This window comes from Clarias gariepinus, chromosome 27 (assembly GCF_024256425.1).
Source record: "Clarias gariepinus isolate MV-2021 ecotype Netherlands chromosome 27, CGAR_prim_01v2, whole genome shotgun sequence".
NCBI classification, from domain to species: domain Eukaryota; kingdom Metazoa; phylum Chordata; class Actinopteri; order Siluriformes; family Clariidae; genus Clarias; species Clarias gariepinus.
Window position 1 is genome coordinate 18782571 of NC_071126.1, and position 13940 is coordinate 18796510.

At 38.4% G+C, this 13940-nt stretch overlaps 1 protein-coding gene across 3 annotated transcripts; it reads right to left on the minus strand.

Moving 5' to 3' along the window:
• Positions 1-392: 392 nt before the first annotated feature.
• LOC128514986 (hepatic sodium/bile acid cotransporter-like) lies at positions 393-13214 on the minus strand. 3 transcript variants are annotated; one of them, XM_053488941.1, is made up of 6 exons: positions 13188-13206; positions 11496-11622; positions 3619-4042; positions 2763-2964; positions 2457-2635; positions 393-2080 (listed from the first exon to the last, which is right to left on the minus strand). In XM_053488941.1, exons 3-6 carry the CDS (start codon positions 4014-4016, stop codon positions 1852-1854), a joined length of 1008 nt encoding a protein of 335 aa, XP_053344916.1. In that variant the 5' UTR covers positions 4017-4042; positions 11496-11622; positions 13188-13206; the 3' UTR covers positions 393-1851. The 3 variants fall into 3 exon arrangements, with proteins under 3 accessions (XP_053344916.1, XP_053344915.1, XP_053344917.1); XM_053488940.1 differs by lacking the exon at positions 11496-11622 and having other exon boundaries at positions 13188-13214; XM_053488942.1 differs by lacking the exons at positions 11496-11622; positions 13188-13206 and adding an exon at positions 4211-4285.
• Positions 13215-13940: the final 726 nt, after the last annotated feature.

A 13940-nucleotide genomic window follows, 5' to 3' on the forward strand; every position in this document is an offset into this window, starting at 1 on the left:
CTTCTGAGTGTTTATTTTTTTATGTTTCCCATAACAAAAAAACAATACTCACTAATAATAGCTACTGGTTTTATGTCCATGATTCAAAACGCCATCTAACACAAAACGCCACATACAGTATATGTGTTTAGCGAGTATGTTAGATTAACTACTGTTGCTAAGCTATTATCTCATATAGTTAACTTCATGTAAAATATAAAGTAAAAAAAGTATGCTGTCACATGATCAGGTTTTATGATTGACAGATTGGAACCACACAGCAATAATTTCTATAAATAACTTTTATTTCACATGTATAGCTATTACATCTAACATAATTTATATAAGTTTATAAGATATAAACTTATATAAAGTGTAAATACTGTATATAAATTGTTATACTGTACATACTAACCCTAACCCTAACCTTACCCTAGGTTTTTATTCATAGGGCCTAAATAATAATTTTTGCAGTCCTCACCAACTTCTGTAAACAATAAACCTCATATCAGATTTCACCAACATTTTTTGAAACCAGTTGGCATCAAGAATATTAACTACCAAGCAGAACCTAACGTAATGCCAAGAAGAACATCACCCAAGACGTCAGAGAAGCAGTTGATTGTCCTAAGACAATCTTCTGTCTGGTAAGGATCATATGGCCATCATACACTGAGAAGGACTCATTTCTAATAGAGCTACAGAGACAATGACAAAAACATTCATGACAACAAATTAGTAAAAAAAAAAAAAAAAAAGACCAAGTCTTGTGTTCAAGATAGAGTGGCTAGGAAAAAAAAGGTCATTCTCTCCAAAAAGAATAAGACACATGGCATGGTGGCTCAGTGGTAGGTTTGTTTCCTGCTAAGCAGAAAGCCCAAGTTCAATTTACTCCCAAACCACAGCTACTGGATGCGGTGCCGGTCCCAAGCCTGGATAAAATTGGATGGTTCCGCCAAGAAGGGCATCCAGCATAAAACATGTGCCAGGTTGTGTGTAGATCGGCCTTAAGTCTATCCCAGAAACTTTGGCATGTCGCAGTAAACACCCTGGATGGGGTGCTAAACCATTGCATGACAAAAATAGAATAAATAATATGATATATTTACTTATTCAAATCTTTTTCAGTAACCAACCTGACATACTGCAATTTAACATAATTTGTTGCCAACAAGCCAAAAAAGTTGTTCTTTATTAAAATAAGAAGTTTGTCACAAGCCGTTCATCCTCCAGCAAGAATAATTCCCAGAATTCCCAGCTAGGAGCCCTACCCAGTTCATCAGCTTCTACTTGTTATCTTCACTCTCTCACGTTTTGTACGTTCCCACACATTGGCTTCTCCTCCACCATCGTTATTTCCCGAGGATAAATTCTCCACACCTGGCTAAGTGTAATTCATAAGAGTTGGGAGCCTTCATTTTTTATAAACCTGTTTGCTTGTTTGTTTTTTCGATGACACTTTAGCTCTTAGGCATAGACACACATTTATGAGGCTTTACTAAAACTGGGAATCTCTCCCTGATCTCTATGAATATAAATGAAACCCATATTGAAAACCCTACCGCTAATTAAAATAGCTAACTAAATACAATAACGATTCAGGAATTTCTTGACAATAATTAAAATTTTTTAACTGAAACGTATACAATTTTGTAGGTAAGTATGGGAGGAAACAAGAGAAGTTTTGCGCTGACCCTGAGCCAACTGTTTATTCTGCGATAGCAAATATTTTCAGTGCAAAATGTAAAATAAACTGATGTGAGATACCACAGAGTGGGAATGATGTCTAAAGAACTGTTACACAAATATGGCATTTTAATTGTCAGACATTTTATCAAGAGCTTGTGGAGTTGTTTGAATAGGTCGCTTTTTTTAAATAATGTTGCGGCTACGACGAACCATTTCTGAGTTCTTTGATGATTTCTTGTAGCATCTGAAGATGATGATAAAAACCAATGCCTCAAGAATTTGAAAGAGAAAATAGACAAAAGGGAAAAGAGTGTATGGGCCGATGACCTCGCGTTCGAAGGCCACCTCTAGGATTGTGAAGCAGAGATGAAGATTTTGGCAACCTGTCTCCACGGCAACAGTCCTCCTACAGCTTAGGGTTAAAACAAAAGTGATAGACAACTTCAGAATTGTGCATTTTTAAGTAGCTTTAATATCAGGGAATATAACTTCTCAGGGTAGATTATGGCTAATGCATAATAATATTAATAAAAATAATAATATTATACACATTTGGCGGACACCTTTGTCTGATCAGGCATATAAGGCTTTCACTGCCCAAGTATTTTTGGTGCTACGATTTAAACTCATGACCTTCTGGGCAGCAGCCCAAATACCGCAACCAAATATCTCACCATCTGGTATCACCCAGAAGAGCCTGGTTCCTTAATCCATATGCAGATTTGTGTAAAGCAAAAAAAGAAGTTTAAAAATCAGATAAATGAACTGAACCAGTCTTATTAACTTACGGCTCATCAAAACTGAAGAACAAAGACAGCACATAGCCAAGCACATATCCAATAAGTGGCATCAGTGCTCCTGTAGCGACCAGTCGACGTTCTGTCACAGCCCAGATGACTGGTCCTAGGAAAAGGCTGAGCAGAATGCCTAAGACAATATAACCAACCACCATTATGCCCAGCCCAACCTGTGACAAAAAAAGAGAACATCACATGAACTGTTAATTCCTGCCCTTAAAAATATCTTTTATTTATAGTAAGAAATACTTACAAAAATAAATTTTGAAATATTAATAAGTATATTCCAAGTCCTACCTTTACAACAAGTTTGGACTTCTCTGGTACACGATAGTTAATGTAGATGCCAATGGCACAAGGGAGCACAGTCAAGATCAAGGCCAGGAAGATGCCAACATAAGGCACGGCATGAACATTGGAGAAGCCATGGCAGTAAATGAAGAGCAGCAGGGGTATCATACCTAGTGCCGCCAACGTCGAGCAGGTCGTCATCACAATGCTGAGATAGAAGGAAATCAATCACATACATCCAGTGGCAAAGAATTGGCTTTATATACAGTGGAACCTTGGATAATGAGCATAATTAATTCCAGAAGCTGTATACTTTATATACAGTAGAAAATATAAGGTACAAATAAAACAAATTAACCTGCACTTAAAAATAAATCCCAACAAATAAGTGTTTCCGTTTATCCGAGCAGGCGCTGTGTGTGTGTATGTGTGTGAAGCAAAAGTAAGACGACAGCACGGATGTTGATTATATCAGTGAGAGTCGCGCACTAAAACCCAGCAGTGAAGAAGCGCATGCGTGAAACATGATGCTCGGTACTCATAAACCAAGACTTGTTTGTCAAATTTGTGTCCAAAATTAATTAAAAATCTTTGCTCATCTTGCAAAACACTCGCAAACCGAGGTTCCACTGCATAGTTTTCAGCCATAAAATGAGGTGCTATAATATTGCTCTGCAATTGTTAGCCTTTAGCAATCTATTAGCTTTATTACAACAATTAAATAATTCAATCAAATGCATGTACAGCAGAGATGTTTAACCACTGATGAATATGCTTGCTACTGATGATATGCTCGCTACTGATGATATGCTCTGCATATTGCACTATATAGACTACTGTTGGTGTAATGGGAGAAAGGAACCTGAGATTCATGTCCCCATTTAGAGCAAAGGCCAGGATATTGGAAAACATGCCCCCCGGACAGCAACCACACACCATCACTGCCATGGCTGCACCAGGACTGAACTTGAACAGTTTAACCATAGAGAAGGCCGTGAGTGGCATCACCCCAAACTGAGCCAGCATGGCGATCACCACGCCTTTGGGCTTTACGATGTGGGCTTTTATCTTGGAGATCTCCATTGTACAGCCGAGAGAAACCATAGTGTCAAAAAGGATGAGTATGCAGATCCAGTTAATGGTCTGATCCAGAAGTGTAGAATAAGGGCTGTTTGACAAGGTGTCATTGGTGAAATTATTTTGGCTCTGTAAATCCAAATCATAGAAAGTAGGAGCAGTTTGATTCCGGGTGGTGTCCATTTTCAGTGCCTGTTCAGGGTGTCTTTCTGTAAGAGGAGGTCAAATACAGGTAAGAATAATATAGTGCAACGTACAAGACATCAATGTGATAGATCTGTGGTATGAAATTTAATGCAATGAGTTTTCAAGACTAGTTTCGGAGCTTTCTCTGATATTCAGTGAAATGTTCAGGTGTGCCTGGAAAATTCCTTTACTTTGAAGCAAGTGAAACAGCGCCCCCTAAATGTTATGTATTGAATTTGTGGTGAAACATGGTATTGCACTTTTACCATCACGTCCAAAGGAAAGCCAGGCCGAGTTGGCTTCCTATTTAAAAAAAAAAAAAAAAAAGATGAACCAATCAAATAAGGCTATATTCATAGTGAAGTTGGCTTTATTTAGTTAAAAAAAGAACAGAAAGACAAAAGAAAAACTTGTTGTTTTGATGGTCTTGACACTCATATTGCTTATTGTTTCTTGCTTGCCTAGATTAGGGGTATATATTAATTTAGTGTAGTGGTCATTTCAGTTTAACTGATTAAGCCAATAATAAGAAGTAAGGGAAAACTGAAAAAAATGAATCTGAAATTTTGTAAATGTAGCATAATTAAATCTGTGTATTCAACAATAAATAATCAAGTTTGTACGTTTAGATAAATATATCTAAGTTAGAACTTAATCTGCATTTGTTAGGAATACAAGACAATGTGCATTTTTTCTTAACATATATTTTTCACGTAATCCCTGACAATCTTTTTAAGTGGACACACACAACAAGCAATAATCTTGTGCATTTTACTCTGTTTAAATAAAACTGCCTCCCCATGGAAAAAGCATGGGAAACCCCGTATCAAATTAAAAGTGTACCAAAGCCTCATTGCGGTAGGAAACAACTCTTTGGAGCATTATGTTCACCTCGTGTGTAAAAAGTTTTAACAAGCAGAAGACGACCTGTGGATTCAGGACCAAGTGCACTTTGAAGGAACTGTGGATGTTCAGGAGTGTATGCACGGGTTATTTTTTCTACCCAAGTGCTGGGTTGCCTCTGTTGGGTCATTTATCTGGGTTATTTACAGGGAGTTGGGTAGTTTTTGTGTAACCCAGCTGCTGGGTTAAAGTTTGATTGGCCCCTCCCCCAAAGTTCACCGGTGGATTCAGCGGCTGTCAATCAGAGCTTCGTGTCTCTCTTCAGCTCCCACACCGCTGATGACGGTTCATTTAAGGGAAAATGACGTTAAATACAAGGTCTGTATACACACTGTTCACTCACCTAAGTCACATATGACTGAAAATATTATTACTATATGTAAGATTTATTACTGTTACATATACACTTATACACTTAAACTTTCAGGCTGGTCTGAGGTAAGATAATTTAGCTGACAGTAGCTGCTATAGTTAGCCACAGAACCCCACCTGTGTGTGTGAAGAAAACGGATAAGATGTCTGAGCTTTTTATCTTTCTCTGTAGAATGTTTGCGGAGGGACGAAGATGCTGAAGTGATGAATGAACGCTAAACCGTTAACTGTAGTGCTAGCATGACGCAGGCATTTAGTTAGTTTGCTAGCGTTAGCAAACACATTAGAACTTTATTAATCTCAATGCTTGAGACAATAAAATGCTGGGGTGTTACAAAACACTGACCCTCTCACAAATATACACACCTGCTAACCCTCCTGTTTTTCACTAGTTTAGTAATTTACTCCGCGGTCAAATTTCTCCCGAGGTATAACAATATTTTACACCTTTCCCCCTTTGATACGTTTGCCAATGTATTACCATTAATTGCATGTAAGCTAACCAGGTAGCCCTCTTTAACCAAAGTTGCCTGTGACTCAGACTAAATTAACTAGTCAACGCAGACCACAAGATCAACTAGTCTGACAAAAAAAAAAAAAAAAACTTTATCCCAAAAACATGGAGACAGCTACTACCAAAAATAAAACAGCAAAATAAGCATGGATTTTGCTGTTTTATTTTTGGTAATAGCTGTCTCCATGTTTTTGTTTCAGGTTACCTATACCCTATCTTATTGGACAGCTGTCATTTTTTATTTAGTATCAATCCTATTACACACTAAATTAATAGTTTTATTCAGTTTAATCTTTGCTATTCAACAAAATGTTTACTTTCTGTCATTTTTTTCTTTCTAAGGTTGGAACCAACATGGTGGAATACCTCCAGCAGGCTGAAGGGTCAAGGCCGTACCCCTACTGTACATCCTGACGTTGGGAAATGATGACCAGCGCTGCTCTCAGGCATTCGTCATTCTGGTGGGACAGGCTCTGGAGCAATGCACACTACTTGGGGCGGTTGATGTGTGCTTCAAGGCATTTTATATTTTTGACATTAACTATCCAAAGTAGTGTGCTCCTGTACAGGACTTTTTGTAATGTTGCTATGAAATAGCGAGGCCTACTTGAAAAGTCATAGACAGTGTTTGTATGTTAAAACTGAACCAGGGCTGGATAGTTTTGTTCTGCAGAAAAGATATTTGGAGTCACAGAGATCATGCTCTGTAGAAGCTGCCTCAGCCTATTTGTGTTATTACTCCATTCTGCCCTTGTGAGTAATAGTATAGTAATGGTGTTGCTGTTGATTATCTGTTCTTGTGCTTTTGAAAAATAAATATTTTTTCTAAAAACATTTAATAGTATGATGATTATTGCATATATGTATGGTTTGCAAAACTTGGAATTTTTTTTGTAATTTAACTGTTTAATAGACTTTTTTTTTTTTTTTTTTTACAGATTCACTATAAACAAATAACCCCTTTTTGCTGGGTAAAATTAACCCAGCATTATAGTTAAATGTGACCTAGCATTGGGCTAAATATTTAACCCATCTTGCTGGGTTAAACAAATAACCAATTTTTCTGGGTTAAATTAACCCAGCAATATTTACCCAGTTTTTTTTAGGGTGGTTCTTACTTCATTTACATTTAGGGCATTTGGCAGACGCTCTTATCCAGAGCGACTTACATTTTAATCTCATTACACATCTGAGCAGTTGAGGGTTAAGGGCCTTGCTCAAGGGCCCAACAGTGGCAACTTGGTGGTTGTGGGGTTTGAACCTGGGATCTTCCAAACCATAGTCCAATACCTTAACCACTGAGCTACCCCTGGCCACTTCAAGTTTTGTGCTGGATGAAGTTGCATTTCAAAGTACAAAATTACACAACTGGTATTTTAACTATAATATATAAGAAATGCCTAACTAGATAATGTGAGTAAATATAACTTTAAAATGAGACTAGGACATTTAAAAATAAAACAAAGTAGGCCCCACTCCAAGTAATGTGGAAACTTAAAAAAAAAATAGTTAAAATTCAATTAAAAATACATATTTGAAACTCTTAAAGTTAAGTAGAGCATGGACCAAAAGAATGACTGGGGAAATTATTAAATTAAGTAGGGTTTACTTGCGAAATTAAATAGACTTAACTAGAAAAAATTAAGTAGACTTTACTTGCAAAAAAAAATTTTTACATAAAGAAATGTAAGTAGTAAATACAAAGAATAGTCTTGTTTGAACTACATAATTATCTGATGCAAAAAGTTACCTTAATTTTTTTAAGTAGATCAGGCTGGATATTTTTTAGTGAAGAATTTGTTTGTTGATTTCATATCACATGGTTTATACTGTACAGTAAATTATTGGCTGGAGTGTATCTGTGTGCATGTGCAGATGTGTAGAAGCAAGATTTGGATAACGGCACACATACACACTCTCTCTCTCTCTCTCATCGTCTAAACCAGGCCTGGAGCCTATTCCTGGAGACTTTTTAAGGGTACACCCTGGACCAAGGCCAATCCATCTCAGGGCACACATGCGCTCATTCACACACTACAGGCAATTTGGGAACCGCAATTAGCCTAACTTGCATGATAAGGCAAGGTGACAGCGCTAACCACTATGCCACTGTACACGGAGGTTGTCTCACTTGGCTTTCTCAAACAAATGCATATGCAATGCTGCTGCATAGGACTAAACAGTGGAGTTCAAGTGAAATGTGACAAATGTGTTTCTTTAAATATCTGAAGCACATCAAAATGTTCTAAATCATTTCTCATGAAGTTTATGTAGGGTTACATTTGGGCATTTGGCAGATGCTCTTATCCAGAGTGACTTAAAAAAGTGCTTTGAAGTTTTCGTCATTGGATAGTCCCTTACACTGGTTTACGCTTACAGTACACAGCTACTTTGTATATCATTAGTGTTTAGTAAACGTCATGTTGCATTGTGGCATTGATTTGCCCTTGTTAGGGTTCAAGGGATGCAGGAGAGGCATATTTTCTAAAGGGTAAGACATCAATAACAAACTAAACATAAGAATAAGACACCAAACAAGAGAACTTTGATACAATACACCGATAGAATACATACTTTAACAAACTAACACTGGTTAGTGTTAGTTAGTTTTAGTTAAAAAGACACAAAAGACAAAATAGACTTTGGGTTTGTGTGTAGTTAGTCTCATTGGATTAACCAGACCAAAGTCTATTTTGTCTTTTGTGTCTTTTTTATTTGCATGGATCGCTGCCTGTTCTTGCTTGCTGCAGCTGCACAAAAGCAGGTTTTACAGCTCTGTATTTACATATTTAATTATTTCTAAGTAAAAACCACTATTATGCGATTTCACTCCATATAGTTGCACCATAATTTTGGACATTTGGACCACCAGGTCTTTTGCCTTCAGATCTGCCTTCATTGATTCAATAAGGTGCTGGAAACATTCCTTTCGAGATTTTTTACCATGGCCATATTGACATCACAGAATTACACGATTGCTGCAGCTGATCCTACCAACCAAATGTAGCCTCAGTTTACTGTTCTGTGGTCTTCTGCTGCTGTAGCACATCTGCTTCAAGGTTCAACAAGTGGTGCACTCAGAGATGTTCTTCAGCGTACCTTGGTTGTAATGAGATGGTATTTGACTTACTAATGCCTTTTCATCAGCTCGGACCAGTCTCACCGTCTCCACTGACTTCTGGTATCAACATGGCATTTTCACCCAGAGAACTGATGCTCACTGCATACTTTTTAAAAACCAGAGGTATGGTTGTGTGTCAAAATCCCAGTAGATCAGCATTTTTGAAAATTCTCAGATCAACCCAACTGGCACCAACAGCCATGCCACGTTCAAAGTCACTTCAATCACCTTTCTTCCTCATTCCTTTGCTCGATTTCGAACTCGACCCACATGTCTAAATGCAATGAGCTGATGCCAACTGATTGGCTGATTCGATATTTATGTCAACAAGGTGTTCCTGATAAAGTGGCCAGTAAGTGTCTACTAATTGATTTTGTTACCCAATGTTAACTTTAGTCACATAGCTTTAAACAAATACTTTCCCACGCCCAATATCTCCATAAATCAAACAATCCAAAAACATGCAAAGCATGTTGGAAAAAAACAACCCTGTGGAAAATCCTTTAAAAATATCTAACTTGTAACAAGCAGCAACGCTTTATTAACAGTTATATACAACGATATGCAGTAAAATAATATGTACTAGCAGCCCATGTATTTCTGTTTCATGTTTCCTCCTCTCTAAAGCTGACTTTATTGAGTCTGCTTGAGGTTTACAATTTAAGTGTGATGGTGTGAGAAATGTCAGTATCAGAAATTTTAATTAAGATTAAGATTAAAATGTTTTCTACAAATTCTACTTGTTTTCTTTTGCAGGACATTTGATGAACCCCACCATAGTCACAGTGGTATATATTATAAAGTACCAAAATATTATTATCATCTTATATCAATAAAAAGTTTATGCCCACTTTTGCATCACATTCGGTACAGCCCTCATAGTTAAGTGCTGAAGAAAATGTTTTACTCCTTCAGCCAACCAAGGTCAGAGTAAGATATTACAAGGGCTCAGGTTTTCACTTTGTTGTCTTACAGTGCCATGAAAAATTATTTACCCCACTTCTCGAAAAGCAATGGCCCCAAATGGCTAAATCATGAATGAACTGTGATTTTTGGAAAGCTGACTTAAATTTCACTTGCCACACCAGGCCTGATTACTGCCAGACCTATTAGATGAAGAAAGTACTTAAATAAAACCTGTCTGACAAGGTGAAGTGCGCTAAAAGATCTGAAAAAGATCACAATTTAAAGAAATTTCAGGACAGATAAAAAACAAAGTAATTGACATGTATTATTCTGGAAAGGGTTACAAATCTATTTCTAAGGCTTTGGGAATCCAGTGAACCACAGTGAGAGCCATTTTCCACAAATGAGGAACACTTGGAACAGTGGTGAACCTTCTGAGGCTTGGTTGACCTACCATAATTACTCCAAGAGCACAACAACTTATAAAAAATCTCATAAAAAAATCCAAAACAACATCTAAAGAACTGCCAGCCTCACTTGCCTCAAGTAAGATCAGTGTTCATGATCAAAAAGAATACAAGTGCTCTTTTCACATTTGCCCCCCCAAAAAAAAAAAAATAAAAACAATTGGGCAACTATTATGAGACAAAAGTTTAACTTTTTGGAAGGTGTGTGTCTTGTTATCTGGCCTGAAACTAACACCACATTTCATAAATGAAATTTCATACCAACTGTCAAACATGGTGGTGGTAGTGTGATGGTCTGGGGATGGTTCAGGACCTTGATGTTTTGTTAAATTGATGGAACCAGAGTGGGCAAAGTGGACAATTTGGAGTGGGCTAGTCAAAGCCTGGACTTAAATCTGGTGGAGCTGTGGGATGACCTTAAACGGGCTATTCATGCTCGAAAACCCTCCAGTGTGGCTGAATTAAAACAATCCTGCAAAGAAGAGTGGGCCAGAATTCCTCGACATCAATCAAAGTCATTGATTCGCAAACACTTGATTACAGTTATTGCTGTCAAGAGTAGCAGAACCAGTGGAACCTTGGATTATGAGCATAATTTGTTTCGGAAGCAGCTTGTATTCCAAAACACTCGTAAACCAAATTTAATTTTCCCATAAAAAATAATGGAAACTCAAATTATTCATTCCACAGCCCCCCAAAAATATAAATTATAATATAAAATAAAAATTAAACTGCACTTTACCTTACTTTAAAGTAAAAATAAATCTAGATGTGTTTGTGTGTGAGGCTAGAGTCCCTCAACCACTGCCCGCAATCTCGGGGTAACCGTGGACAATCATCTGTCATTTTCCCCACACATCGCTAACCTTACTCACTCTTGTCGATTTCTTCTTTACAATATCAGAAGAATTCGCCCATTTCTTTCTTCACAGGCTACTCAGGTGCTTGTTCAGTCCCTTGTTATTTCAAGACTGGACTACTGCAACTCACTCCTGGCAGGCCTGCCTTTGTCCACGATTCGTCCTCTGCAACTGATCCAGAATGCAGCAGCACGACTCGTTTTTAACCTTCCCAAGTTTTCCCACACCACCCCACTCCTCCGCTCCCTGCACTGGCTTCCTGTAGCTGCTCGCATCAAATTCAAAACACTGATGCTTGCCTACAAAGCTAAAAATGGCCCAGCACCCACTTACCTCTCTGCGCTAATTACACCACGAACTGCACCACGTTCCCTCCGATCCTCCAGCACTGCTCGCCTCATCCCACCATCTCTCAGGGATCGATGGCGGCATTCATCCAGGCTCTTTTCTGTTCTGGCACCTAGGTGGTGGAATGAACTTCCTCTTGATGTCCGTACATCAGAGACTTTGACTATCTTTAAACGACGACTCAAGACGCATCTGTTTCTCCAGTACTTGGACTAACAGACTTTCGCTTTTAGCCCCTCCCGTCTCCCCCTTCTCATCTTACACAGTAAACTTTTCTCCTCTCTTGATTGAATTTCACACAAACACACACGCACACATTAACAAAAAGACTGTTTTGTTGAAAAAATGTGCAAGGAACGTCGATAATGACACTTGTGTGAGCGCATACTAACTGAATCACTGCTGTAAAGTAAAACTAACAAACCAATGAACCGGAACTTTACCTTTGAAAACAATTGCGACATGGCAGAGTTTCTGTGTAGAGCAGAGTTAAAAAGTGTGTGTGAAGCAGAAAGGGGGTGCTTCACGCACACACAAACACACACACACTAAAGACGAGAGAGAGGGGGGGAGAGAGAGTGTGTGAACTGGCACGGTGTTGGCTGAATCAGAGAGGGAGAGCATAAATTTTTAACCCCTAATGAGACTGTCTTTTTCTTTTCACGCGCGCAAACGTGTGTTATAAGAAACAGTACATGCGCGCTGTACACACGCGCTTTCAAACACAAAATAAAATATGTTTTACACACACATGGTCACAGTGTTATACTAAACAGTACGCGTGCACGGATGTTGATTATACCAGTAAGAGACGAGCACCAAGACCCAGTAGGGGAGACGATTACCCACAATTCCGCAGCGCAAGAGAGTGAAAAAACGTTGGCTCAGTTGTGATCACGTGACGCTCGGCGTCAAAACAAGAAGCGCATGCGTGATACATGATACTCGGTACTCGTAAACCAAGACGTTGCAAGTTTTCCAAGTTAAAATTTATTAAAAATCTGCATTACTCGCAATGCGAGGTTTCACTGTATTAGGCTTAAGGGCAATTACTTTTTCACATAGGGCCAGGTAGGTTTGGTCAGCTTTTTTCCCTAAATAAATAAAATCTGTAAAATGTTTTGAAAATCTTATTTATTGAAGTTTGACAAATATGCAATAAATAAATAAATAAATAAATAAATAAAAAGGGGCCCTGTATGTCAGTTGGGTTGCTTGAATCTTTTTGAGGAACAGCTTGAATGTAATTCTATTGGCGACAAGAAATGTGGACTAAAATCTACATAAAGTTTACACCTCAAAGATCTCAGCACCTTCACACTCTGTACTGTGTATTTATTTACATTATCCCCAGAGCCCCTGTTAGAGGAGACTCATTAATCTGGGCATGCAGTAAAGCAGTGACTATACAATAATAAGATTAACATTCAATTAAATGATGTAGCAAGGAAAGAGCACAACATATATGGGACAGGATCTAAATACATCACTTTGTAAAACATTCAAATAAAAAAATAAAAAAACGTCCAGTTACCCAGTAAAAGTGAGTAAAATAAGCGGGAAGAAAATGAGGATTTCACCCAAATACATTTTTTCACTATTTAGTTTAAAAACCAGTCTTAGAAGAAAGAAGAAGCAGAAACTAGAATTGTACTTGATAATACTGTCAGAGCTTACCGTGATGACTTGTCTCCTGCTTATTTGTCTTTTGTAAACAGGCAATTTTTACAAAGCTGTGTTGTTTTTCTTCGAGGGCATAAAAGGCCCAAAGTTGCTGTCACGCCTACGCTTTGCTGTCTTTGTTGGCTTAGATACTTTCATTTGAATTTATCAAATCAGCTAAACACACACACACACACACACACACATTTTTTAGGAAAAACATATTCAGTGTTTTCAACCATGAGATGTGTCTCATTAATTTCCATAAAATTTACCCAGGTGTATAACTTTTTACAGTTTTTTTCTGATGGCTTAAATCCTAACTGTAATTCTTAGAGCACAACTTCTAAAACTATTGTAGCGTTTTTACGCCGGGAAGGATGGTGGAGAGACGAGTGAGCTTATTTGCTACCCAATGCAATGGCTGGGAGTACTTTATTAAGCACACAGCATGTAAGGCATGAGCAGCACCTTCACTCAGGAGCCTACATCCAATTCAGCACTAGCTTGAACTGGAGCACATTTCACATTTCACACGTCACACCCCCACACACACAAACAGGGCCGAAGCCACCAACCCAAACACCTTTCCCCAATATGGTGATCACACCGACATTCCCGCAAGGCATGCTGGTCGTCAGCCGCCGCCCCGCCCACGCCACACTGCCCCCACCCGAGCTGTGACCGTCCCTGGTCACCATGACGAACTTTGCCTTGGAGGCGTGGAGGCGGTCGGCGCTGGGAACGCCAGCGTCCTTTGGCAGGTGA

Excerpts from the sequence above, each read along its gene's own strand:
- LOC128514986 (XM_053488940.1), bottom strand. The coding sequence starts at position 4,016 with ATGGACACCACCCGGAATCAAACTGCTCCTACTTTCTATGATTTGGAT. Across the intron at positions 2,965-3,618 it reads AATGGGGACATGAATCTCAG|CATTGTGATGACGACCTGCT; the intron begins GTTCCTTTCTCC and ends CTTCTATCTCAG. Across the intron at positions 2,636-2,762 it reads AGTCCAAACTTGTTGTAAAG|GTTGGGCTGGGCATAATGGT; the intron begins GTAGGACTTGGA and ends TTTTTGTCACAG.